The following is a 27,026-nucleotide window of genomic DNA, read 5'->3' as shown; positions in this document are numbered from 1 at the left end:
AATGTATTATTCTTGGTTGTGGCCTTCACATTGATCTTCCTCATGTCTATTCTATATCTCTTCATGTCTGCAAGCTGGTTCTGGCTGGATGCTCACCAAGCCACTCGGCTTGTTGAGTGTTCCCGGGTCTATGAATCGGCAAAAATGTGTACCAAGATTGATGAAAATTATATTCATTCAGTATTGATCTTCCAGGGCTCCAATTCCGTACCTTGGCCATACCATCTCGTCCGTAATATTGTGGCTACGAAAACATTACAACAATCTTCAAGTCATCCAGATTCATCCCTTGACAAATAATACATTCCTCTTCAATGTTTAATCTAGTGAGCCGCTGAACTGCCCATGTAGTCATAGCTCATATGCATCCTCTTAATACTTTGTATTGCCTGGGGAGTTGCGGAGGTCAGGTCTTCTTGCGAACTATATGAATAAATTAGATATTGTGCTCGGGCCTCCCAACATTCCAAAGTTGGAGCTAAATCTTCCCAAATTAAACTCAACTGTCTTGATTGAATACCTAATATTTCTCATATCAGCTATATACATACCGATAATACATCGAAATAAGATCCATCCTGTCCATCGATGGTAGACCCACTCCTAACCTTGGTACGATTGACATGGATGCAATCCATGGATCATGGCCATGGATCCCTCGAACTCCCCACCTTTATAGTTCCTGATAACCTTATTCTCATTGATAAGGATGATATTCTATGTTACTCAAGGTATATCCATGTATATGTATGAATGGAGGATTTGAAGTGCATAGGGGTCCTCGAGCTCTTCAAGTTATGCCCAATTGCCACTTCTAGATCTACGACTTTAGTAATCTGATATCTGGAGAGTTCCATACACTCCAGGGCTGTAAGTATTCAGATTGATATGCATCAGTCAATAAATTGATGCACACATGAGTGGTAATTTTGATATTGTTTGATTTTTTCAAGGTTGAAGTCGATGGTCTCAGCATGCCACGATATATATCCCAACGTTCTAACATGAGGACAAAGAAGAGAAATAATTATAATAGCCATGGATTAAAATTGAATGAAATATCAAGGACGCATTTTCGACGGAGCGATTTGGGCATACAGGCCAGCAAATACATGTAGGTATTCCTTACTTGGGTGCAGGTACATAATCAAGGAAGATTGAGCTCACAAATGCACCTGGGCAGTTCAAAGCACTGAGACCTGAATCAAATCTATCTCATGCACAAGCAGCAAAGATACATGAACCTCGGCCCGTCTGACCATCAACAACAGTGCTTGGAACGGAGCCCAGTGCTTGGCTGTGCATCGTTCCCTCAACAACCATTCATCACATCCACTGCCAAGGCGGCTTGGGGATAAACAAACAACATTGAAGGCTGGGATCAGGGGGAAAAGAGCCGATTCGATATACGTGTAATTTACGGAGAAGTCGAAAATTATGGAGGGTTGGAATTAGAGCCCTGATTCATTGTCTAGATCGCTTAGATACAAGGAAACCAGTGTGATCTGGTACAAAGATACAAAGTGAATCCAATCACATTTTCAGCAAGGCATTGAAGTAAAGGTCATTGAAACAGATCATCAGACAAAGGAAAGTAAATAAAAAATAAAGTCACAAAAAGAAAAAGGTCATCACAAGACACCATAAGCATCAACTCCTAGGATTAATATTAAATCTTAGAGAGCAGTTTACAGGCGAGAGCCGTGGATGACCTTGTAGTCGACAACGAGCTCACGGCCACCATCGTTGATGACAAGGGCACGGACGGAGCCACGGCCGTTGGCAAAGGCCTCGCTGATGCGCTTGAAGAGACCACCCTGGGTGATAACGGGAAGGGCCTGCTTGATGTCACCAGACTCGGTCATGGCGGTGAGAGACTCATCGGCGTTGACGTCAAGGATGCGGTAGGTCTTGAAGACGGGGCCGAGCATGGTCTGGACAACCACGGAAGGTGAGGGGTTGGAGACGAAGCTGGACTCCTCCTGCAGCTGGCGGGTGAAGAGGTCGACACCGAGGTAACGGTGCTGGCCGGTCTGAGAAGAGACCGAGATGCGAATCACCTGGCAAGGACGGCCCTGGAGGATCAGGATGTCGCCAATGCGGACGAAGTGGCAGGGGATAGCGACGGTCTCGCCAGGGGTGCCGCGGTTACGGGGCTCGACGACACGGACAGTCTCACGGGGAGCCTCGTAGCGAGGAGCATCAATGACCTCATCACGACCTTCGAAGGGGTGAGCAAGGTGGTGGGCAGCACGCTGAACGCCGCGGCGGAAGGAGTGGTACTGACCCTCGTCGTCGTAGTAACCCATCTTGCGAGATTGCTTGGGAGCGGGAACAGGAAGGGGAGCAGAAGCTGGGGCAGGGGCTTGAGAGCGGGCAGGGATGTCTCGGACAGTAGTCTCAGAGAACTTGACGTCGACAGGAGCGTTGTTGTAACGGGGCTTCTCAACCTCGATCTCACGACGAGTATAGTCTTCGCCTTGGTAAACGCCGGTGGGGTGACCCTGGTAGGCGCGGTCGTACGAGTAGTCGGTGGTAGAAGCCGACTGCTGGTACTGGAAAGGTTCTACGTAGGAACGACTCTGGTAAGAGGCGTTAACGTCGTAGGTGGGAGAGGTACGACGACGGTATTCTCTCTCAGTGATGTCGAGTTGGTTCTCAACAACGGGCTGATCGTAAATCTGGGGACGTTCCTCGAAACGAACAGTAGGTTGTTGACTGGAGTAGCTAAGGAAGAAATAAAAAAAGGAAATTAGCTTGGGGAAAAGACAAGTAAAAAAAAGCAAGATATAAACAAATAACACGAGCCGTGGTCACCGCTCATTGGAGCTAGTCTCCACTTGAGGGCCGAAGTGGAGTTCGGTTTTGGGTGTGACAGGTAATATTGGTCTGGGGCCAAATCCTGGTAATTTTTCTATACCAGGATAGGATATCCGACAACAAATAGTCGGTATCCACCAGAAGAGAGGGGAAAAGTGGGCAAGTGGACAACCAAATGATGTAGGTGGGTTTTTTTGGGCCACAACAAACAAGAGAAACTTACCGTTCACGAGTTAACTCAACGTCGTAGCGACGAGGGGCAGGGCGCTCTTCTTGGAAACGAGGGCGCTCTTCCTGAACACGAAAGTCGACTTCTTCCTTTCCGTAGACACGTGGGTCGGGGAGAGGGGCCTGTCGAGTATCTTCCCGTTCGACGTGCGAAGTGCTATCGAGTTGGACTTCTCCCTCTACTCTCGTGTGAGTAGTTTCAGAGACAGCGTCACTCCGGTACGACGACGGGAAGACACTGAAGGGGATTGGGACGCGGGCGTCAAAGTCCAGATTGACTGACTTGAAGCGTCTTTTCTCGAATGCCTTTCGAACTGAAAGAACGAAAGACTAGACAAGAAAAGACTTTAGGGGAGAAGTCTTTCTCGGGGAATTGAAAAGAAAAGAGTCTGGGGTAAATCAGAATCAGATCTTTGAAAGATTTGAAGAATGTGGGAAAAAGTTAAGATTGCAAGAATGCTGGAGTAGAAGAGGTTGAAAGAGGAAAGGGAGAAGAGGAGGTTCGGATTGTGCTTACGGTTATTTATGAAGAAAAGAGTTACTGTTTGTTTACGGACGCTTGACCCGATTTGTGTTTTCGATCGGCTCCCGAGGTACAAAACTCCTGTTTACTTTGCTTTACAATTTACAATTGACTACTGGGGATAAAAAGTTAGAATCAAGGAGACTGGAATGTGACACCCACATGGTTGATCTATACGTTGATTTCATTTGACTAGAATCTAAGAAAATCGATTTGTATAGTATCAAAACGTATGGAGTATACTCGTACGTACTGGGTATAGCATCACATCACATGGAGAGGCTGGCCAGCCCCCGCGTCTCCATAGCAACCGGAGCATCCAATCGGGCTTTGCCGATCACTGGATCACGGAATCGATTCAATCCTTGGGACGATTCATCTTCATCCATGGAATAATCCCTTGTATGGAGTCAATTCAATTCGAACTGGAATTGCTCTTGATGGAATTATTTCGGTATAAAAGATATCATGTTTCATCAGTGGATCTTCTATGCATTGCTGCCTGCATGTACTGCACCAATGAAAATATGATACATCCAAACATTTCCCTCTGTTCCACTTGATGACGCCCAACTCAATTATTTATGGGTGGTTGGGTGCTGTTACAACTCATCTTGCAGGCGTCTAGACTCTCTGGGCGCGTACCATTGTTGTTTTTACTTACGAGGACCCTCCGTAATATTGTAATTAATGTGTATTACCGAGGCTGGGGGAGTCAACACAGGCCAGCTGAAGTGGCTGGGGGAAGCTAGTATCCACTTGGTCACAGCTGATGCCCGCCCCCTCTCCGCTATCCGATGGCTGGCGTGATTCGTGATTCCCAGCTGATTAACCATTCGCTGTGATCAGCCTACGCAATAGACACGAATCCTCCGGAAAAGTAATCAATTTGCTTGATCCGCCCCAAATTATGATCTTATGATTTCCAAAATACATCTATCAAAACACAATTGTCTAGAGAAGAAAAAAAGGGGGGTTTGGGAAGACGCGGCATCCATGCATGGGCCCGCCTGGCCACGAATCAAGAATATCAACACATGTCGTATACAAGGTGTGAGAAAAACGAGGGTATCAAAGTGTATAGTACGACAAGCTCACACCACAAGAAAGAGAAGGAAGGGAAAGATGTCGGGGAGAAGGCCGATCGAGGATTCAGCAGGATCCCGAGGACAAGAAAGAGTGTAGTTGAACACAGGTATGGAGTATAAGACACATTGTGGATATCGTGCATTAAAGATTAAATCCACTCGGGAATATCAAAGCCGTCTCCAGATGGCACCCATAGGCCACCATGACAAGACAAAAGGGTAAATCAAAATCACAGAGAAAGAAAGGGTCGGTCATTAAACGTGTAGAGCAGAAAGATGTCAATCTTGGTGCAGGAAAGAAGGACAGTAAAAACAGCCAGATTCACTGGCATCAAGCTCGCAGACCAAATGCCTTACGGAGCATAGGGAATCGTTTCTTTCGCCCGGAGCCAGCAATCACCACATCTCGTGCTGAGGGTCCATTTTCTTCAGTGCTTCTGGTGATGTCCGAGGCGGCATCCTCATTCTCAATTGGACCAGCACGGGGAGCTTGGGACTGAGGTGCTTTCATCGCGGATTTGATTCCTCCATTTGCTGTAACGGGCCCCGTATTCTTGAGTGGCTTTTGCGTTCGCAAAGGGGACGACGGAGCACTGGTACTTGGCTCGGGAATCGGCGCGGGTCTGGCGTCAGGGCGGAATGACCAAGGCTCTCCACTCGATGTATGGCGCTTGGAGTCCTTCTTCGTGAGTTTTTGTGGAGGTGAGTGCGGGTGATTGGCAGTCACCGTAGTTACGATAGGAGGAGGACCGTTCAAAGCTGCACCACGAACTTGCTCACGCTCCGATTGCGATCGTTCTAAATGAGTGTCTCTTCGAGATGGACTCTCCATATCCGGTTTACGAATGCGATTGTCAATGTTCTTTGACTTCTTGAGACCAAGACGGGTGAGTAGTCCTTGTTTGCGAGGTTGCATGAGAAATTCCTCTAGTTCCTTCTGCGTCATGCCACGCTGCCGAGCCACGGCAGCCATGCCAGACATGTTTGGAGCGTGCCTATCGCGAGAAGGTGGATTGGGATTGATTCGGGGAGCAACAGCCACAGGTTTGGATTGTCGACGTTCTCCTTCGGAACTATCGTCTAGATCGGTGGAATCTCCATCGTGGGCACCTTGGCGACGAGGAATCCCACGGACAGGTCGCATAGAGGTATGGTCCTGTTCTTCATCGCTGGAATCCGCAAAACGGCTATGGAAGGTCTGTGGCTGGCGTTCGTCTTCTCCGTCCGAGTCTCCAAATCGAGACCCAGCCATCGACTTTGGAGGTTGCTTGGTCATTCGGGCTCGGGGGGCAGGGGCAGCTTTCTTGTTCGTTGAGAAGAATGAATACCGCTCGTTTCCGCCGCCTGGCGGGCCTCGTAGCGTTTTGCGCATGGTCCCTGGTCCCTGCGACGAACCCGAAGACATTGGCCGCCAGTCAGTGGGAGAGTCTGTTCGGTCCGAGGGAGGTCCCCGAAGGTTTGCTGCACCAGCTCTCATTGTCCGACGCATGGAATGAGACCCATCGCTCCGAGGCGAATGACTAGCTCGCTTGAAGCTGCTGGAAGAGTCACTGCCACTGGACCTGGACCGACGCATGGAACTTGGGAATCCCGCACCTGGTCCTCCCGTTCGCTGAAAGGCTGGACCGAGTGACAAAGGCCGAGATTTGCCATAACCAGGACCTGCAGAGGAGGCACTAGAGTATCGCGGGTCGTTCAAGGTGGAAGTACCGTATACGTCCACAGACATGGGCCTTCTCTGTTGGCTTGCATATTGCTTTGTAGTCCCGTTCGACACTGGAGTCTTAGACTGGAGAGGCAGGGATGGACTTGAGGGTTCGGCCTCCTGCATTGGTACCGCCACGGCGTATTCTTTCGCGCGATTGACATTATCTTGAGTGGGTGTGGATGAACGGCCTTCATCTGCAACCTGTTCTGTGATGTCTTGTGACGCATCATCAACAACCGCCGTTCGACCCAGCGGCTTGGGAGTAGGGTCACGGCTTTCGCTGACTGTTTCAAGTGGGCCCGAAGACCTGGGAATTGATTTGCTGTCGACAATGGCATTGATAGATCCAAAGCCATCACCATCAAAACCCTCTTCAGCATCACTGTAGACACTGTCCCCAGATTCTTCTTCGGTGTCCACGTCATCCACGTGCTTTGGAACGGCACTAGCTACCGGCTGGGATTTAGATTCAGCCGTAGACTTCAAGCTCCGGTCCGAGGCCGAAGCTGGGAAGCCACCTGGGATGTGATATTGCTCAAGACTTGACCGACTCGTACGCTTTAGCTCACGACTGGTTCGATCGCTGTCAATGGGAGGTGTAGCGGGCTCCACTGCAATAGCAGGCGGGGGTATGTTTGAGTGTGTCATGGTAAACGGCGGTTGTTCAGTGATGCGGCTAATGGCCACGCCGTCCATTTTATTGTCAGTCGCGACTTTCGGCTGCGACAAAATGTGTTCTCCGCTGACAGATAGTTGCTCCACAGTTTTAAGATTGGGAGTGCCCTGAGATCGGACCTTGGGAAGGACACCCCCAATGGCATGATCATTAGAAAAAGAAACTGGGGAAACTTCCAGCTCCTCGTCAGATGAGTCACTAGAATCATTATCACTGTACTCGGGGATTGGCTCATGAGAGCCACTATCTCGATTCCCTCGCACGCTGCCAAAGGAAGGAAGTATTGGTCGCGGCTTCAATACTCCACCGAAACCATCGTCACCCGTGGTATAATCCAATGCCCTTTGCTGCTTCTTGCCGGCACCAAGCCAACTCATGCGGGACTTGGCTTTGGGTGGCGAACCAGCCGTATATTCTTCGGGAGATGTGGGGGGACTTGCAGCAACACCGACAATCTCAGCTTCGTCATCGAAGCTCACCTTAGGAGCTCGTTTCTTGACATTCAGTCGGAAGCCTTCATCGGATGCCACCGACGTCCCATCAGATATCTCACTGGGAGCATGAACAGGCCCGCTAAGTGACGCCCTTCTATCTGGGGATAGAGAGGTTCCGCGAGAATGCTTCAAGGCCGATTTGACAGGAGACACTGATCTCCCGGGTGGCTGATGAACCTGGTCTCCAGAACTGCTGACAGAAAGCCATTTAGAGAACCGGGCTGACCGGCCAGGGCTGTTTGACGAATTGGGGGAGACTTCTTGTTCCTTGACTCCCTTCGCAGCGGAAGGAGATGACTGGGGGGTCACCAAAGCGTCAATACGGTCGGATGCTGGAGATACGGCTCCTAGTCGAATTCCATAATCCCGTTGAGGTAATTCTACTTCTGCATTCTCTTCCGGCTCAACCCCGCGAACAACGTGCCGCTTCTCCGGACCGTTTTGTGTGGGATGTTCATCTGGACTGCTGATAGATGAAGGCTCGAGATCCCGTTCAACCCTTGTGTGGGAGGGTTCTGCGCGAGGACTGCTCTTTTGCACACTCAATGCCTGAGCAGCTGCAGCTGCAGTAGTACCGGCGGAAGAGCCCATCTTGCTTGCGTGGTTCTTATCTGCAACCTGAACCTTAGGCCTTGTGCTGGCCGGTTTCTCAGGTGTGATTTGCTGACTGCCCTCTGCCCCACTGGCCACAGCCGCCCCTAAACTGATAGACTGGTTTTCGGGAGAGGATGTCAAGGGCGGCGACTTCGGTCGGGAGCCCCTTGGATAGGAAAAATTGAACGATCCTCCACTACCTGGCCGTTCTACCTCAGGGACGGTGCTCAAGCTGCTGACCCTATTTTGCAAAGGTGAGCTCGCACCCCCTCGATCAGAGCTCACTCCTCGTGTAGAGACGCGTGGGGGAGATGCCGGAGGTGATCGCATCGATGGTTCGAGACTCGAAGCGCGACGAGAAGCCTCCCTTCGCTGGGCATACTGGGCAGGCAAGCTAGGTAACGGAGGTGCCTCGGGTCGTTGCACATTAACAGGTCCAGAGCTTGTGGATGGACGGTTAGGTGATGGCTCCCGGAATGTCCTTGCCGTCATCGAGCTTGAGCTACTCGAGCGACGCAGAGGTCCGCTGACGCTGGCTGAGCGACGAGTGGACATTGTGTTGCGCGGTGAATGGGTTGAGGCCGCCCGCTGGACCATGCGCTTGGTTTGCACATTTTCCACGGATGTTGGGGTCGGTGTGCGATTTCGAAGTGCGGCCGCGGCGGCGGCGGACGAGAGGCTACTCGTAGAGGGTTGGGATTTCAGGAAAGCATGGCTGGCGGCAGACTGCGCTGATTGGGATGCAGGTGTGGGGAGTGGCTAAACGCGATCAACGTTAGTATCGTAGCTCAAGCGATCGCAAGAATCGCTTTATCGCAATCGGAAGAGCTTTGTTGCGCTGTCGATGGTCGGGATTCGGGAGCCTACCTGATGATGAGAAGAGCTTCTGCTTCTCTTCCGGCGGTTGAACATGATTGCTCAAACTCCTGAAACCAAGCGCGATGGCTGACTAGCCGACGGACACTGCACAAAGCAGCGCCGCGGTTGATCTGAAATATTGAAACGGAAGACTCGGATGTTGCGTGTAACGATTCGATTAGACAAAAGCCATGCAGATGTGATGTCAGAGAACGTAGAACCGTGGAAACGCGTAATTGTTGAGAAATGAATCAAAGAACGAAGTGAAAGAAAGAAAGAAAAGACTAATAGTCACAAGATCCCTTGAGGAAGTGATATTCATGAAAGTAACCTTGAAAGTGGGTAAAAAAGAAGTTGAAGGGAAACTTGCGTCATGACTTCCAAGGAACGGGTCAGGCACCTATTAAACTTTAACAATTGAAACAATCTTGCATTCCAGCAACAGCTACGCTGTATATGGAAATGAATAGTCCATATATTCTAGTTTTAATCAAATTCTATCGATCAATTATGTCCCTAGATATAGCTCCCTCGCTGCCCCTCCCTAGGGGCACTGGTCGTTACATCATCTTACCTTCCACACTCTAGAGGTCGCTACTCATACACATGATCGCCCCTTAATTGTCTTACTGCACGGGTTTTCTGAGATCGTCTACTCCTGGCGACGAGTCCTTCCTCAACTAGCAGACGCAGGCTTCCATACCATCGCCCCCGAGTCCCGACTAGCGCGGCTTTGTCCGCACTAGTTAATCGGATGGGACAGCAGACCCTGTGCCAGCGCCTCATGGATTCCCGATACAGCGGCAGGAGACTCTCCGACACTGCCACCGGTCACCGCAATTTATTCGTTTAACACTTGATTAGCGGTGTTGAAAGGCAGCTTCGGACTCCCGTTAGAGGGATGGCTCATCAGCACCATGCTGCGAAAGAAGTCTGGCCTCATGAGCGCGCACATGGAGGCGGTACGGCGCCGCAATTGTGGCCCATAACACCATGAACCGATCGGTATCCGAGTGTGTGGACCAGGATTACTACATCGCGGACTAGAAATGTGAACGCGAGGCTGGTTAGATCGACTTCGTCACACGCTGGTCGCAACTTCAAGCAATACAAGTGGTACTATTCTACGGCGTCAGCAAATGGGGATATGGATTTGGCTCCACATGATCTACACCGCTTCCTGCGTGGCTATTTTGATCTCAAGAGTGGATCGCGGTCGGGCAACTAGCCACGTCGGCTGGAAGAGTGGGTAGCCGAAGAAATTTGCAGACGCCGTATTACTATATCATGCCGCCTGACGATACGATGCCCGAAGAAGTGGAGCGGCGTATGATAAATGATCCGTCGGGGTGACAAAGCTCCCATTCGTGTCTTCCGGATGAGGAGCTTGCGGTCTATGTAGCCGAGTATGCTCGCACCGTTTTCCGAGGGTTGAATTGGTATCGGATTCGCACGGCCGCCGGTGGCCAATTTATAAGGACTACGACCTTTTGGCAGGGAAGGAATTTGAACCACTATATTCATTCATTTCAGTATTCATTTCGGGCGACAAAGATTGGAGGACGTACCAGGAACCTGGTGTTCTAGAAAAGATGACCAGCAGCGCCGTATGTTCTGATTTCCAACCGCTCAAAGTGCTCAAAGGGGCTGAACATTGGATTCCTCAGGGGACTCCGGATGAGTTGGTGCAGACCATTATTGAACTGAGCAAGGGGCCGAATGTAGCGATACTAGCTTTGATGTCTCTTAGGCATGTAGTCAGTAAGTCCAATTTGATGCGTACAGAAACGAGTGAGAACGTATTGACGAAATGACGATACTCTCCTGGCTTAGTAGCTCATATAGACTTATTACCTCCTTAAATGTCCAGCTACTCCTGGCGTTCCGGGCCACTACTACATATGCTGGCCCATACAGCCATATTCTGTATATGAATAGCTTTTTCCTCCCTATGCTTCATGCTGTTATGGAGGTACGCCGAACAGCTCTTATCTAAGTAGAATTTCAAATGTTGATAAAGCCAATCGAAGATCTATTTAAGAATAGTGTATATATGTGCATATGTATTCTCATCTTCTCCACTTCACAGCAATCCAGATCTAAACACCTTTATAAGGAGTCTCAAACGTCTAAAAAGTCAGCTCGGCCCCAAACAAGCACCCAAAGCAACATAAAAATAGTGAAAACATACCTCAGCCCTCCTCGGCTCTATGAAAAGCGCAGTCGCCTCCACCAACAATCCCACCCCATTCTCATCCAAAGTCTCGATCCTACCCTCAACCCAAGCCTTCCTACCCTCAACCATCTTCGTCCTAGCCCTGAGAACAACATATGAATTGGCCATAACCGGCGCTCTATAATCAATATTCAGATTTGCCGTCACGCCCACCTTATTAGGCAAAACCGGAAAACAGCATCGAGCAAGAGCCTCGTCCAGAAGCGTTGCGAGGACTCCGCCATGCACGATACCCGGATGTCCACAGATACCGCTGCCCAGGTACATGAACATGACAATGCTGTTTTCTGAATGATTTTTGAATGTGAAAGGTGCCAGGAGTACTTTCTGGGGTCCGGCGAGGGTGCCTGTGATGAGATTGTTGTTTCGGAGGTCTTCGGAGATGTGGGTGTGAAGGGATGTTTCTTGGAAGTCGGGGTTGTTGGAGAGGGTCTTCCTTGTTGGGTGGTTGCGGATGAACTTAATGTGTGTGTCTTGTTCAAGGGCAGCTTGTAGGTCGGGGTCGAATGTTATGGAGCCCATTTTTATTGTTGATTGTATACTTCAATTCGAGGAAACATGGACTGGACGTAGTTGGGAAAGGGTGATTTGAAATTGGGATCTGAGATAAGTTAAATTGGCCCCACTGGCCCCCAGATCCCCAGAATTGATAGTGATGATTGATCCATGTTGGTGAAGACAAAATAGCAAAAATTAAGTTCCGGTAAAACTCGGTTATCTTGACTTCCGCTTACCCGAGATTCTATGTTGAGATGCACATTCATCTGCGAGATTATATCAGCCGTAAGTATTGTTCATTGATATTGATTGGTGGATATAGTCAACACCATAAAATTGAAAACCCAAAACGCCGTCGAACACCAGGAAAAAGTGAGAAACTATAGACATCCATCGCCCTGACAACACGGAGTAGACATGCCATGGTCGAACAATAATTTTAGACAACGCAAATTAGAAGGAAAGGGTATGATTGTCATAAACATAGACGCGCGCAAATGCAGTTCGGAGAAGCAAAATTCATATCTACACAAAGCTGCCCAAGAGAGCCGCCAGCAGGAGCGGTCCAAGGGCAAGCAGTGCATGAGGCTTCAGGCCTGCGGCCGCGTTGATTCCACCCGTAGTGTACATGTACTGGAATGAGATGTCGGAAGAATTGAAGCAGTTTTCACGAGTGACGGATTCGATCTCAGCGTCATGGACCTCTGCAAAGGTAATATCCACACACTGCAATGCGTTAGTATAGAAAAACCGACGTGGACAAGAAGGACAAACATTGAATAGTGCAGCACCGTGCTTTGCAACCTCAACAACTTGTATAGTGGCATTGTCGCCGACCTTGGCGCTGATGTTCGCGGGTAAGGGAACCTGCGGCAAACAGAATGTACCCGGGTAAGGGTTGTTGGTTGGGCCGGTAATCTGGAAGGGAGAGACGACAGGATGGCTCATATTCTCGGGGATCGTACCAAGACCCATGTTCACATAGATCAAGGCGGTCTGGTGGCCAGGGAACCAGCCAGGCTGGACGGCAACAGCGCCTCCCAGGATGGGCCACTTGGTGCGGTTGGTCGAGCGGGGCATACCGCCGCCTAGTCGAGTCAGTGAGGCTCATAAAATGCTGATGAGTTTACTTACAAGGATAGATCCACTCCATGCCATAGGGGTAGATGTATGAACCGTTCTCGTAAGCAACGCCCAGCCCGTTAGCCTCAGCGACAGTGCCATTGGTGTGAAGGTTGTTTCCTCGGTATCCGGGGTATGTGATGACAGTGTGAGCATTTGCGAGGCCCACGCAAAGCAGTAGTAGAAGGGAAGCCCATGGAGATGTTGAGAGTCGAGCCATGACGAGGATTATGTGAGGGTTTCAAAAAAAGTCTAAAATGACACAGACAGGAAGCGAAGCAATGGAGCCGGTCCAGTTGTTCGCAGTATAAAGTCGGTAGGCTGGGGATGCAAAGAAGAACGTCAATCCAGCAGACAAAATCTCACAAAGCCAAGGAAGATTTTCGAGGGCTCGTCGGTCTCTTTTTGAGGGGTATTTCTCCCGGTGCAGCCATGGCTTTGGCTCCGCTAACGAGTGAGCAGCCAGGATCCAAGTGTGACTGCAACTGCAGCTTGCACAACCCGTAAGTGGATCTGACTGGTCCAGTGGAGAAGGGCTGTTGAGGATCATCACGGTTCTGCTGCAAGTGCCATCACTTGAAGGGTAATGGAGCACTCTGATTGGCCGAGAGACCAAAGCTCGAAGCGCCGAGGGGAGACGCTAACAGGGATTCTGAGGGGTTGGCCTGTAAGTGCTCGGCGCTTACAGGGCACATAATGTGATAGACTTGCTGATGGGAATTATCACAGACAAGCTTAGCATTTTGTTTCTTGCGAATGCAGCTCGGTTGGGTTCATGGATCCGCAGTGATCGTTGTTGACCAACCCCAGGGATGTCAGTGGGTTTCCGACACACTAAATGCGACCGATGCATGCTTGAACGCCCGTTCCCCCGGAGCAATTTTGAGATATCTACTCCGTAGGCCAGTCACAATCACACAGATATTGAGCAGCGGAGTAAATCAGAAAATTGCTGTTGGGAGTATCTCTTAGCCCTAGCATTTAACCGGATGTCTTGACTTGAGCGCTTGGGCTGTCACGTAGACTTGAAGTAACTCGTTATCACAGTCAGCTAGTATCAATGTAGGTACCCAGGATGCAACATTTGGGTGAATACATAAATGATCAGACTGCTTATTCTCCAACCTCAACCCGCATGTTAATCAAGCTTTCCAATGTTGTTCCAGGGCGTTATCCAAGGTTCTGTGCCAGGTGGCGCCTTGCTGATCTGCCGCTTTCAAAAGTCAAGATCGGATCATATCACATCGGCACTGATACTTTAGTCGCGAAACTGAGTCTCATGGAAGATCCGTGCGGTGGAGTCCTCTCACCTTGAAAATGTATACAGTCACAGTCGTGTTCACACACAAAGTAAACAACCTTGAAATTCTAACTATGTATATCTACATCGAACTAATAAATTAACGTAGAACCTAGAACTCCTCTTAACATTTCCCGTCTTCATTGAACAAGATTCACAATTGTAAACTATTTACGTTAAGATGATTGGTCACCCGCTTAGTCATTCCAAGTTCCGATGAAGGCATTCCCGTAACCGTCTGCTAGAACGATAAAAGACTCGACCATCGAGTCCAAGATCTCTGCATCAAAGCCCAAAATGCCACACTCCACACGTCCCAAACGCCCAAACCCAAGCACCCAAAAACGTCTCCAAGTCACCGATGACAATGGCTGGACCCACGTCACAACAGGAAACAACGCCCGGCGCACAATGCGGGGAACAAAAAGCTCGAAGAACGCAGTTAGTTCAGAAGAGCAAGGCACAACAGAAGCCCGCGATCGCGATTTAGAGCCCGTTCTCAGCCCCGCCGAAGCACCGGGCCGGTTAACATTGGAGGAACTGCAGAGGCAGTACGCCGCGCACAGGGAACAATGGACCGGATCCTCGACGTGGATTAAATTGGAAAAGATATTGGATGAGAAGATTCAGGCGCTATTGGTGCGTACTGAATCGGAATCGGAATCGGAATCGAAATCGAAATCTGTAGATGTGGATGTGGATGTGGATAGGATTGTGTGCATTGGACTTGGTAGTCCGAGTGGATTCTTGCGCGATGGGTGGGTAGATCGACGAAGTGTGTCGATGTATCAACTTGCGGCGTTGGAGAGGATTAAGGAGAGATTTGCTGGTGAGTGCTCTCGAGGCCCTGTGTTGGTTTCATCTGAGCTTACTGACGTTCCTAGCTCATTTCACTTCGATACCCGTTTATGCACAGGACCCCGTCTTTAATAATTTGGATCGGGCGCTTTTGGAAGGTATGGGGATAACGGTTGTTGAGGATCCTGTAGGGTTTGAGAGTGTTACGCGGAATACGCTGCTATTCTGTCCTGGTGCGGAGAGGAAACATCTTGAGTTGGTTCTTCCGTCGAATCCGGGGCTCGTGTTTGGTGGACCATTGGAGAATACTGAGTCGGAGGTGATTGAGAAATTTGTTGGGAAGATGCAGTCTAGGGCTTTGGAGCCCTTCACGTGCAATGAGCACGCATTTTGGATGACAAGGTTGTATTTCAGGGATAACTGATCTCCCGGGTTTGCATTTGGGTTGCATTTATTGGAGTTGATTTGTTTGATTTATGGAGGCACATGATAGGATGAATATGCCTATGGCATACAAAAGTATTTTTAAACATGACTGGAAATGAAACATTTGAATATACTGGGCATTTGAACTCGAGATCAAATTCGAGACAAACGTCAAGATTAAAAGCAATATGTACATTGTCCCTGCTCAAGATAAAACAAAACAAAACTCAGACGCAACATAACTGAATATTGACATCCCATAAAATGCCTCGAAGCGACAACAGGCGAACCTCATACGATAGCATGGAATGCAGCAACGCTGGGCAGCGAAATGTGAAGTGGCGTAAAACTGGAAATGCACAGTAGAATGAAGATGATAGGAGAGGAATGGGATTGGAGTTAATGTTTTTGCAAGACTCCTAAACACCGACGCAAATGAAAAAAAACTTATATGCATGCAAGTGGTTCATGATCATCAGGATAACCCAGGCTTTACGAAGCAGTCTTGCCACCGCAATCGGGGATCTTAAGACCGGGTTTGATCTTTCGTGCTGAGTCCATGAGACCCCACTTGTCTTCCCACTCCTTACCAGGGGTATTGAACTGGACTTTCCATGGCTCATCAAAGGCCTCGAACCAGAAGTAGTTGGTGCCGTTTTCCAAAGCCTGGCAGACCCAGTCGGACATGAATGTATTCATATTATCAATGCTTGCGACTGACCCGGGGGTATCAGAGTCGCAGACCTCGCTTGAACCGCAGTCTTTGCCTCCATCGCTTGGCCATCCAATCTCCGAGATGACTTGTTTCTTCGTTGTGCCTTCAGTGAGTGTGACATCATGGTTCTGCCAGAAACTCCAGGCCCAAGAAGCAGCGACATCGACATTGACACCGGCGAAGAAAGGATGCACGTTGGACATGACGACATCCACAGCGCTTACCAGCTGGGCATTCCAGTTATCTCCCAGATCGGAGGTGGCGATCAGCATGTCGAGGCTCCGTTTCTTGATTTCATCTCGGACCTCATTGAGATAGCTGATGACGTTTGTTTCAGCAGTCGCCTTGTCTGGACCGGCACGATACAGTGCTTCATTGCCCACGATCACACCGTTGAAAATAGAGGTATTTTTGGTCTCATCCAAGATGTCATAGAGCTGACTGAGCTGACGTTTGGTTGTCGTAGAGTTCGAGTCAATCCACACTCCAAGCCAAACTTTCATATCAGTCAGCCCAAGCTTGTCAATCGCAGCCAGGGTCATCTCCGTCTGGTTACAGTCCGTGCCGTACAAGCGAACATTGTTGGTCAATTGAGATAGGACTGCCAGGTCGCGAGTGACATTGTTCTGCGAAGGTGGATATTTCAGACACAACGGATACTGTACCCCCCAAGGAGTATAGTCCATACCAGGGAAGACCTTGTGTAGATTCTTGTTGCCCATGAGCGCCTTGATCTCTGCCGAGTCCTTGTTCAGCTCCCCATTTGAATTCTCATCATCCGACGCGGACTGCCCATCCGAAGAATGATCAGAGTGTCGACTGCTCAGTGTGCCACCAACCGCACCACCAATGATAGCAGCAAGAATAATCAATCCCAGCAGCCCTCCGACAATCAATCCCCGCTTCTTCCTCCCTTCCATACCAAAGGTCCTTTTCCCCTGCCCAGCCTCCAACCCTCCAGGCACAGCATCATAAGAAACCCCAGCACTCTTCTCCGTCCCAAAAAGCCCCCCAAAGAAACCACCCTGCGCCTGTGCCTGCGTCCCAGCACCTCTAGCACCAGCCGCCATAGCTCTCGACCCATGTCCAAACTCGTCCTCCCCATCATCCGTAATATCATCAGGATTGATATCAACGGGCAAACTCATCCCCCCGGGACTATACTGCGACTGTCTCTGATAAGGCCCATCCACGACAATCCCCCGAGCTCCATTCCCATTGCCATTCCTCCCATAAGGCACCGAACCCATCGCATCAGCACCCAGAACAGACCCTTCATAAAGACTGCGCCGCGCCTCACTCAAATGTACACTAGACTGCTGCGGCGTCTGCGTCGCCGGCAATGCACCCGCATTTCCAAGCGCCAACCCTGATCCAGACCCAAACAAGTATTGATTCTGCTCCGCACGAAACGACTCCGAACTCTCATGTCCATGTCCATATTCATAACCGGCTCCAGCATTCGGTGCGGGAATGTAGGGATTATCCGAGCCGGTAGTGTGAAACCCTCGCTCAGCAGGACCGGTGTATGCATCAGAGTCGTCGTAATTCATGTTTAATCCGTGGACGGCGTCGACACCGCTTTGACGGTGGTGTGTGTTTGCGATCCCGAGTGCTATGCCGCTGATTCCGCCGCCTATAGATGAGGGACCGAGATTGTCGACGCCTGGTGTTATGTTTGAGTCTTGTCGATAGGGATTCGAGTATCTGCGCGAAGGTTCGGGGATGTCTGACTTGGAATTCATTTTGGGTTCAATGTGGTTTGTGATAGGTGGTTTCCAATTTGGGGTATGTAAGCTGCAAGGAGGCTGAGGCTGAGCTAAGATGGGGATGTAGTTGTGGATGTAGACTCAGATACGAGTGTGTTTCTGAGACTCTGAGTGATGGTGGGGTTTTGTTCCGGGAGTGAAAGAGGAAAGTATTAGACAGGCATTGCCTTGTGAAGGCAGGATCCACGGTTCTCTCAGGTCCGAAAGGCAGGCCAAACTGGAAAGCTGAAGTGCGACCAGCAAAATTTGAGAAAGGAAAAACAATATTCAGTTGTTTAATTCAGGAATCTAAGAATCCAAGTTTCTCAGAAAGATAGAAGGGTCCAAGGGAATTAAAGTTGTCAACAAAGCGTGTGGTGGCCCGGACAACGGATACAACCCACTTATACGAAGACGATGAGACTGACGATGACGAGGATAGATGAATGAAAGGACAGAATAGATAAATAGATAATTGGACAAGACAAATAGAAAAGTAGACAAATCATCAATTATAATTCCAACAATTAGTATCAAATAAACAAATGACGATATAAACTCCTAAACCAGGGACTTCAGGGTCCTGCATTCGGTGGAACTGCGGGTCAGTGGGTCCAACACTATTTTTGGTGAAACTGAATGACCTCGGGACGTTGACATTGTATCTGGATTCAGATTCTTAACAAATAAAAAAACTGTCGTGGTCTCGTAATCCATAATCCATAATCCGTAACCATAACATAACCATAACCATCATAACAATCATAATTGGACCCAATCCCTGCGCCGCGAATCCATTCCATGCCAACCCTGTTTTTTTGCTTTTCCTACCCTTCATAACCGCAATCAAATATCGCCAAAACGTAGAGAAGTAAAATAAAAATAAAAATAAAAATAAAAATAAAAATAAAAATAAAACCCAATAATCAACCTTCCACTTCCTCTGCACTACGTTGCGCAGCAGAGGGCGCATCACCTTCCCTATGACGAACCCGTTCCAAGAACCGACGTTTTCCACGTCGGGTATCGAAATGCCTAGGAATCTCCGATGCCTCTTGACCCGCAGCAAGCATACTAGTACGCATCTTATTCCGATAAGCATCCACTAGAAACAAAAAGCCGTTAGCATTGAACGGATTCGTTGAGTCACAAGCGCATTCGGGGATCCAGTGAGACATGTTCCAGCCATGGGCACGTGTGCATACCCGCATCGGCAAGAATGTAAGAATCTCGTATTCCATCCGATTCCATTGCCAATTCCAGCTCCAAGTAAAGAGTAAGGAGTAAAGAAGGAGTGAAAAACTTACGCGATCGCTGTAAAAATAGCATCCGTCCAGCGAAAACACGGCTCTGGCTCCAACTCAATCGGTAAGCTAGGTCATTCAGCATGACCTCTTTCCGGTGGCGACGACGAGAAATTTTAGGTACATCGATGCCGCGCTCACCATCCAGGGATGGAGCGGGAACTGTAGTACGGCCGATGGTCGAGTCTTCGGGGTCGGTGTGATCGATATCTTCAGCGAAGAAACGTTTGCTTGGATCGACGAGGAGAGGAGCGTCTTTCATTTGGGTGGGGAAGTAGGTTCGTGGGTAAACGGCGTTGTTCTTGCGGTAGGAATCGGGGATTTCGTCCATCTTGACTTTGTCGAGGCCTACTTTGACGCGGACACGGGAGCCGCGTTGGGGATCTTCGACTAGGATGAAGGTGCGGCGTTTGCCGTCTGGAAGCTGGCCGAAGAGCTCTTCGTTTGTGGGGCTTTGTTCGTCTAGGTCGAAGGCGAAGTGGCTGGATGTTGCGATTGTTGGGTGGCGGGATAGAGAGGCCATGCTGGTGTCGCGCAGGAGGGGGGCCATGGAGGGGCTTGTGCTTGCTGATGGGATTGTGTGGGCATCGTGAAAGACTTGAGCGGGTCGGATATCGGTTGCACTCAGTGGTGCGGGCAGGCGGCTTGGATCAATAGAACGTTGTCCGATGTAGTCTGTGGTGCCTAATGGGGAAGAGGAGGAGTGGAAATATTAGCCTACGCGGTACTGCATGTAGTGAAGGGTTTCTCAAGTTCCAAAGAAAGACAAAGCAAGCGGCGCGGCGGCATCGAATGATAAGCAAAAGGACACACAGGGTATGGATAACAGTAGAAAGAAAAGAAATCGAAGCAGATCCAGATCCAGACACACCCCGAACTCAGTATATCAGAATGTAAGAACATCTCATACAACACCCGGTACAAAATCAACATGAATCCCACATATACACACAAAGATCACACAAGTCCGATCAATCCAAGAGAAAGAAGAAAAAATACAATCATCCAAAACCTCGCCGCGCGTGTTGCAAACGAGACATCGCATCATAGGTGAAACATACCGCTGTCTTCGATCTTAGGGCTACCATCCACTTGAGCATGATGATGCGTCAGAGGCGGCCCCATCAGAGGCCCAACACTAGCACGCTGACCAGGCGTAGCACCCGAAATCCCTTGGCCAGGCCCAGAAGTCATATGTGGAGTCCCAGGCTGAACTGACTGGCGACGATTCATCTTATGCTGACGACGAACTCGACGACTGCGCAGCCTGGGATCCTGGTTGCTATTTCGCCAACTATCCACGGCCCGCTGAATAAGGCCTCGCTTTCCTCTCAAGGCAGCGTTCAATTCAGCCAATGCCCACCCGACAGCATTGCATTCTGTCTCGTAGACGAGCCGATTTCCGCGGTATTGATCTTTGTTGCAGCATGCGCGGGGGTAGACGCAGTTTTCCGCTTTGAAGTCTTGGCTGAGGTTCTCCACCGCGACGGATTCCACGTCACAGCGGATCGTGTATTCCATCTTGACGCGGTCTCGGGAGTACTCAAAGGCTATCCACTGGACTCCATTGCTGTCCTGTCGGACTACGAGCGGGGTTGTGGCGGGAATGGGACCTGGTGCTGCGCTTGAGCTGGTTCCAAGGGGGGAAGTTTGGTGTGCGCCTACTGGCATGCCTGTGTTGGTGGGAGCTGGAAGGGTTGGGTTGAGCACTGATCGCTGGGTGGATGCTGGCTGGGGATTCGAATCCATCTTCATGGCTGGGCTGGACAGGGCTGTATTTGGTGTATGTGATGGTTGGTGAGGCGACATCTGTGCAGTGCTCGTTTGAGGCGGCATCATCATGGATTGAGAGGTAATGGCGTGTGATTGAGGGGATGGATGAGCCGCATACGGCGGCTGACCGGGGTTCATAGGAGAGTATGGCGCATATCCGTACATCTGGGGTGGCATCTGTGGCGACTGGGTGTAGATGTTGCGACCATGCTGATCATGCGACTGGGACCCTACGGACGCGGGGGAATTGGATTGAGGGGTGTGATAGATTGGAGGGTAGGGTCTCTGCATTTGGGCGGTGGTTGCCATAAGGTCAGATGGCCCTATATCTCACAGATCAGCCGGCAGTCCGTAGTATTCAGGCGTCAGCCAGCCCCATGTAAGACGCTCCGGCACGCGTGGAATACAACCTAGAAAAAGCTCGTCGCTTACCACTAGAAGAGTACTGCGCGGGGGCAGTTGCGGCTGTATAGGTATAAAAGGGCGCTTCTTGGACTGGCGGCCCGTACGAGTCGTGGGAGTGCAAGATGCCGGGAAGATAATTGCTTGAAAGCGAAGCAGTAGTCTGCGAAGGCGAAACTGGGTCTTGCTTCAGTGATAACGGCGCTAGACCTGGCCTGGATACTTGAAGAGATTGTTGAGCTAGATGCGCCGCGTTGTGTTGATACTGTGGTCAACGATATCAGTGACTGGAAATTTGAAAATTCCAAAGCTGCAAGGCGTTCAAGCATGCGGGGGTGGTACAATAACCTAAGAACGTGGAAGAAAAAGGAAGGGAGACTTGAGAACACAGCCAGATCGTCCGGACAGAGTGACGACATAAGCGCGGGCATTTGAATCACTGCGAAGGGCCAGAGGCTCCTCAGCCATAGGGGGAAATTTGCCACGGATGAACGATGCCTCGAGCAGGGATGGGCTTAGGTGCTTCACAAATAGCCAGGGTTGAAACCGGGATGAGCCCGTCCAGGGCCAAAGAAAACCACGGATCTGTGTAGCACTGAGGGCCAACTTAGGACTGCGAGTGGCTCTTTTCTCCCGAGGGGGACCAATGCACTCCAGCCTCGTTGTTGTCCATGTAAATGGCTCTTTCCCGCTGCACGGACTCGGGGATGTGGCTTTCATTGTGCTGAGAGGGGTCTTGATTTCTGGTTTTGTTTCACCAAATCCACCTTTGCGGACAAACCCCGTGACATCACACGCTCCGATGGGCTGCCCCATAAGTTTCGTAGCGGGCTTCATTTGCGAGGCTTCAATTCAGCCGCATTGGCCATCATAATGATGCATCAAACGGCAGCTCCAAGCCTGATTCTCGGGGGCTTTTGATAAACTCCGCTAGTCCGGACGATTGGAACTGACGAACATGGCTCTGTCGATGGCCTGTGTAGTTCACAAGAAAAGAAGCATTTGAAAGAAAGATTGAAAGCCTGAGATAGCAGACAATGTCGAAGTTGATATTGATAGGAAAAACAGGTATAGCTCCAAAGCAGTCTACAACGTGATAAAAAGAAAGTTAATCAGTCATGTACTTACCGGATCATCAACCGGCTCTTCCTTGTATTTTGACGCCGAGGGACCACGGTCAGTCTGTACCATGCCGGTCACTAAAAGACCTCTCTCACGGTCTGGGGATAGAAAGCCAATGTGAGAAATTGACTGTCAGACAAGAAAGCCAGGGGAGGGATTGGGTGAGGAAAGAAACGTGGAGTCGAATGAGAGAAGGCGGGATATGGTCGATCCCGAGGGCCTGAGGCTAAAACGGTCTGCGCGACACACGGCTAGTAGCCTCTTGACTGGGGTGGGGTTCAGGGCAATAGTTGAACGGGTTTTGAGGAGGTGACGAGGGTCCAGGGTTGTTTATTTAGCTGTACCCATAAGGCTCCATTCTTCCATTGGGATCAGGATCAGGTACTCCGTGGCGTCTTCTAAATTAAACCCTGGAGAAATTCGAGGGAAATAATGTAAAACAGAAATGGGGAAAAAAGAAAAAAGAGCAGAGTAGAAGGGCAAGCCAAAAAAGAGCAGGTATAGAGGGGAAAAAAAAGAAAAAAAAATCCAAAAAAATCAGATCGTTTTACCCAGTGGAGATAGAAGGTATCATGGGCTTGTCACTAGCGGGAACGTGGTGTAATAACGACTAGGGTGGTTGCAGGACGAGATTAAGAGACTCGAGAGACTCCGGTAAACATCCGAGCCTCAGTTAAAATTAAATATCATTAGACTAGCCGAGATGAGAAGATTTAAACGCCAGAAAGAAAAAAGATTTAAAAAATATCTAAAAGTAAAAGCATTGAAAAGAAAAGAAAAGAAGGGGGGGGAATGATGTGCAGGATGCAGTATACCGAAGATGGAGGAGGTGCGTGGAGAAAGAAAGTGGTTTTTTGAATTTTATTTTATTTATTTTATTTTTTTCTATTTTTTTACTTTCTGTTTGATTAATTTTGTCTTTCTCTTGTTTGGGGGCTACCTAAGGTATGGAGTACTGGGGAAGGTAGACCATGAACAGTCCTACCTAATATCACCTAGTGGATGGACTGGGACTTGGTGGGGAAGAGAATGATTGCATATCTCTTGGATTGATCGACATTTCTTTGATCTATATCCTTGCTCTAACGGTTCTATCGCCCCTCTTGCCTCTTTCCTCATTCCCATATATGATTGATTTGCCAAGGAACCGTTCTTCGGAAGAGGAGGAGAATCCATGATACGTCTGTAAATGAAAACAAAGAACCGCATATTGATTGTCACACCTTGATGATTGGTTGTGGCCCCATCATGCTGAGAGTAACGCTGAAAGACCGAGTGACGTTATTCACTAATTCTATTTTAGAGGATTAGCTTCGGTTCCGTAGTAGACTTTACTTTAGTTCAGACGGAAAACAAAGGGAGAAGAAACACTTGAAAACTTTGGGCATTAGTTTACATACAAAAGCTACGGATCTTCCGACTCTAGGCCCCACTATAGCATAATTGACCAAAGGGATGAGAAATAATTAACATGTATCATAGGGCATGACTATAGAGGGGCAGGCTTGAACGGCTGGGAAAAACAAATAAAGAAAAGATAAAATGACAAAAATGACAGTAAAACCGATTGAAGATTAGGGCCTGACGTCTGCATAGACCAGTTTCAGGTACTGAGCGATTTCCCTCGGGGGGCTCGGAGTATATCGAAGGGAGATCGACAAAGAGATTTCTAAATTGGAATCTGGTTACACACGATCTAGAAAGAAAAAGAAAAGAAAGATTTGTTTCCACGGCCCAATCTTGTTCCCCACTTTCCCCCTGCTTGAGATCCCAGATTCCCGCCATCCATCCGAATAAACTCGAAACAGCCTAACGGTCATCATTTGCCTTGGTGTAACGAGCTCGGTTTTGGTGTTTTTTTCTTTTTTCTCCCATACTAGATTGAATCGGGATATCAAGCCATATGTCAACGTGTGCAATTCTGGGCTAAGCGAATGTTCCGCACTGTAAGAGCAGAAATAGGAAATAATCCAAAGAATTAGATTTCGGAATTAGGAAATACTAAAAAGGAAAAGACAAGAAACGAAAAAGAAAAGAAAAGAACAAGGAAAAGAAAAAGAAAATACAAGCCAACAGGCCAACAGACCATCTGCACCAATGGAACCTTGAGGCCACCAGCCTTCCCTGATGCGGGCCTCTACCCGGGTTCGCCCTAAACCTATACTGCATTAGTCTTGAATCGTAGACTCTTGGCACTTGGACAGGTAGTTCGAGGGGAAATACACCCCCTAAAAGCATGTAGCCATTCTCCGGCTCCGGCCGTCTATAATCGGCACGTCGACGCACGACACCTGTCCACAGAACTATCCTCAAACATTACGTAGATAAACAAAAAGCTTCTCTCTAGGAAGGGTGGATCTCCTCGCGGCTCACTATCATTTTGTTTATACATAAAATGATGATGACAATCCCATACGGCACGTACACCTATGTGCTCCGTACTCCGACTCCGTATTGTAGGATTAGTTTGTTTAATCTTATCCTCCCGATCCATTCTCTAGCTTTAGCCATGGCCAGACCTCGTGAATAATCGGCTTCTGAGGCTCAAGGTGGACCGAACAGGAAAGCCAACATGCCGATGATTTCGCGCAGTGACTGTGCCTAGGTGCATTTGTAGAACGGAGAGCCATCGGCTCCGAGCAAAAGGGGGGTGGACTAGGTTTGATTTGATTCGAGTTCGTAGCTAAGGGTTTCCAGAACCAGGTTAGTTCTTGGATGCGTCGTAATCGTCATCATTCAGGTGAGTGTGATTTGTTGGGTTGGTTGAGTCTTTGTCCAATGATGGTAGTTCGATCGCGGGCTAATGCGCGGGGACTGACTCGTTGTTTAGTTACATATTTGGTCAGGAACTCATGAAGGTTGGGGCTAACTTTTGAACCCGGGTGCATGACCCAGCCCCCCCTTTTTTTCTTTTTTGTCCTGTTCGGTTTTGTTCTTGTATTTTTCAGGTGGGGCTCGGAGGGAAACGGTGTCTGAAGTCATTGGTATTTCGCCTGTGATCGATGCAGGGTGCTGGAGTTGTCGCGGCAAGTGTACCCGCTTGAGTCCCACAGCTCGAAAATGAGATCATTCCCGGAATTAGTTTTTATTTCTAGACGATCCAGGATCATCAAGGAAATTGGATGGCAAGCCCCACCGACTCCATCTAGGTACCCGTGGAACGGAGTACTAAGTAGACATAGCACATGCTCGGACAGTCCCAGGAGAAAGACTCCAGTACCACCCACACACCCCTGAGCGGATCAACCGAGATCCATACTAAGCCATCTCACCCCCGGATCGACTTCAGGACTAAGCCAGGGTTGGCATTAGCTTATAACATTCCTGGAAAGAGTCAAACTTTGGAAATAAGAAAACTCAAAGCTAAATTCAAAATCATTCGAAACATATAAAGATGAACTCAACATTCAACTATCCCGAGGTCTTAGTACGTCATACAATTGATGTAAAAAACAGCCACCAAAATCCACCAATGGCCTGTGCGTCTAGCACCGCTTGAACATGGACCTTTTTATCGGGGCTACTTTAGCGCAAGCCCGTATCAGCTCTGTACCTGTACACAAAGCACGAATCAACCCAAAGACCGGGCCGGTCTCCGCCACAAAAGATCTACTTCCTAGGGAAGAAGAAATTAAAAACAAGTGGTAAACGTGCTAACGTATTTTCGCGATTCTTTGGTATTGGTCGCTTTGAGTAGCTCAGGCCCTCGTTCTTTCCTAAATATCTATTCTGCTCTGCTCTTCTGCATTGCATCATTTCCCTTCATTTAATATTTATGTTTTATATCTAGCTTTGCTTTGCATTAACTTTGTGTCAGATTCGATTCAGCAGATTATGGCATCGACTGATGTAGAGTTCCCACTGCGGAAACACGGGCCACGTTGGACTGGGGGCCGGGACCCGCCCTTGCTGCGTGCAGATCGTGGCTGGGAGGAAGACTCGGGTTGTTTATCAAAGAGTCCAGAGCTCGGCTAGAGTGCGTATTCTCTCAAATTACCGTGTGGATGTGGATCATGTTGCCATATGTACGTACGGAGACTCCGTACATGTACAGTAGACAGCTATTCAAAAGGCTCGCATGGGGGAAATTGCTTGAGCCACAACGTCGTAATCACGCAGTCGCGCGTCCCGAGCGCCGACCATACCTATAATCCATGGTCATAAGCCCGGATAAGCAGGCATGCGAATAAAATTGAATCTTTGGCGCCGGCGGGGTAGTCAGGTACTTGGTACCAGACATATCGGGCTGGTTCGGTTTATTAGAGAAAGAACATTTTTATTATTTTCACTTAACCCATGGCACAAGCGCTTAGAAATGTAGATCTATATCTCCCATGCAGATTTAAAGTTGTCGTACCCTGGTCTTGAACTGAGCGGAAACATCTAGTCAAGGATCTGCCTCCCGGGAGGCGCCAACGGTTTTGCGGGATTAACTTTTGAGTCGGAATTTGAGGTGGGGTAGAGGGAAAAGAAAAATCACGTAACTTGGCAAAAGGGGCGTCTACTAGTTCAATTGGCTGATGGGATTGCGGATCGCATTCTAGAGTCCGGTTAAACTAGTCCTTGCCCTACTAGTTACGGGAGGGGAGATAT

General features: G+C 49.0%; 10 protein-coding genes across 10 annotated transcripts; 3 read left to right on the top strand and 7 right to left on the bottom strand.

Moving 5' to 3' along the window:
• Positions 1-1,688: 1,688 nt before the first annotated feature.
• Positions 1,689-4,219, bottom strand: hexA (putative Woronin body protein HexA; the record flags this gene model as incomplete). Its single annotated transcript, XM_057141050.1, has 3 exons — positions 1,689-2,727; positions 3,044-3,378; positions 4,217-4,219. The coding sequence occupies 3 exons, from the start codon at positions 4,217-4,219 to the stop codon at positions 1,689-1,691; spliced, it is 1,377 nt and encodes a 458-aa protein (XP_056995056.1).
• Positions 4,220-4,990: 771 nt separating this feature from the next.
• On the bottom strand, positions 4,991-9,043 carry N7520_007115 (uncharacterized protein; the record flags this gene model as incomplete). Its single annotated transcript, XM_057141049.1, has 2 exons — positions 4,991-8,890; positions 8,999-9,043. The coding sequence occupies 2 exons, from the start codon at positions 9,041-9,043 to the stop codon at positions 4,991-4,993; spliced, it is 3,945 nt and encodes a 1,314-aa protein (XP_056995055.1).
• Positions 9,044-9,982: 939 nt separating this feature from the next.
• N7520_007114 (uncharacterized protein) lies at positions 9,983-10,217 on the top strand (the record flags this gene model as incomplete). The annotated part of the gene is made up of 2 exons (XM_057141048.1): positions 9,983-10,002; positions 10,037-10,217. The coding sequence occupies 2 exons, from the start codon at positions 9,983-9,985 to the stop codon at positions 10,215-10,217; spliced, it is 201 nt and encodes a 66-aa protein (XP_056995054.1).
• Positions 10,218-10,581: 364 nt separating this feature from the next.
• Positions 10,582-10,803, top strand: N7520_007113 (uncharacterized protein; the record flags this gene model as incomplete). The annotated part of the gene is made up of 2 exons (XM_057141047.1): positions 10,582-10,750; positions 10,775-10,803. 2 exons carry the CDS (start codon positions 10,582-10,584, stop codon positions 10,801-10,803), a joined length of 198 nt encoding a protein of 65 aa, XP_056995053.1.
• A 285-nt stretch (positions 10,804-11,088) lies between these two features.
• Positions 11,089-11,747, bottom strand: N7520_007112 (PaaI family thioesterase; the record flags this gene model as incomplete). Its single annotated transcript, XM_057141046.1, has 2 exons — positions 11,089-11,118; positions 11,181-11,747. The coding sequence occupies 2 exons, from the start codon at positions 11,745-11,747 to the stop codon at positions 11,089-11,091; spliced, it is 597 nt and encodes a 198-aa protein (XP_056995052.1).
• Positions 11,748-12,248: 501 nt separating this feature from the next.
• On the bottom strand, positions 12,249-13,065 carry N7520_007111 (copper acquisition factor BIM1-like domain-containing protein; the record flags this gene model as incomplete). Its single annotated transcript, XM_057141045.1, has 2 exons — positions 12,249-12,811; positions 12,858-13,065. 2 exons carry the CDS (start codon positions 13,063-13,065, stop codon positions 12,249-12,251), a joined length of 771 nt encoding a protein of 256 aa, XP_056995051.1.
• A 1,377-nt stretch (positions 13,066-14,442) lies between these two features.
• Positions 14,443-15,367, top strand: N7520_007110 (SRR1 family protein; the record flags this gene model as incomplete). Its single annotated transcript, XM_057141044.1, has 2 exons — positions 14,443-14,974; positions 15,030-15,367. 2 exons carry the CDS (start codon positions 14,443-14,445, stop codon positions 15,365-15,367), a joined length of 870 nt encoding a protein of 289 aa, XP_056995050.1.
• A 494-nt stretch (positions 15,368-15,861) lies between these two features.
• On the bottom strand, positions 15,862-17,829 carry bgt3 (uncharacterized protein; the record flags this gene model as incomplete). Its single annotated transcript, XM_057141043.1, has 1 exon — positions 15,862-17,829. The coding sequence occupies one exon, from the start codon at positions 17,827-17,829 to the stop codon at positions 15,862-15,864; it is 1,968 nt and encodes a 655-aa protein (XP_056995049.1).
• Positions 17,830-18,758: 929 nt separating this feature from the next.
• N7520_007108 (uncharacterized protein) lies at positions 18,759-21,218 on the bottom strand (the record flags this gene model as incomplete). The annotated part of the gene is made up of 3 exons (XM_057141042.1): positions 18,759-18,937; positions 19,038-19,820; positions 20,198-21,218. The coding sequence occupies 3 exons, from the start codon at positions 21,216-21,218 to the stop codon at positions 18,759-18,761; spliced, it is 1,983 nt and encodes a 660-aa protein (XP_056995048.1).
• A 21-nt stretch (positions 21,219-21,239) lies between these two features.
• On the bottom strand, positions 21,240-22,148 carry N7520_007107 (uncharacterized protein; the record flags this gene model as incomplete). The annotated part of the gene is made up of 3 exons (XM_057141041.1): positions 21,240-21,319; positions 21,342-21,576; positions 21,699-22,148. 3 exons carry the CDS (start codon positions 22,146-22,148, stop codon positions 21,240-21,242), a joined length of 765 nt encoding a protein of 254 aa, XP_056995047.1.
• Positions 22,149-27,026: the final 4,878 nt, after the last annotated feature.

The sequence above is a fragment of the Penicillium odoratum genome, assembly GCF_028828045.1.
Source record: "Penicillium odoratum strain IBT 22623 chromosome Unknown utg000005l_segment0_segment0, whole genome shotgun sequence".
Taxonomy (NCBI): domain Eukaryota; kingdom Fungi; phylum Ascomycota; class Eurotiomycetes; order Eurotiales; family Aspergillaceae; genus Penicillium; species Penicillium odoratum.
Note: the sequence above shows the minus strand (reverse complement) of the source record. Positions and strands in the feature narration are given on the sequence as shown.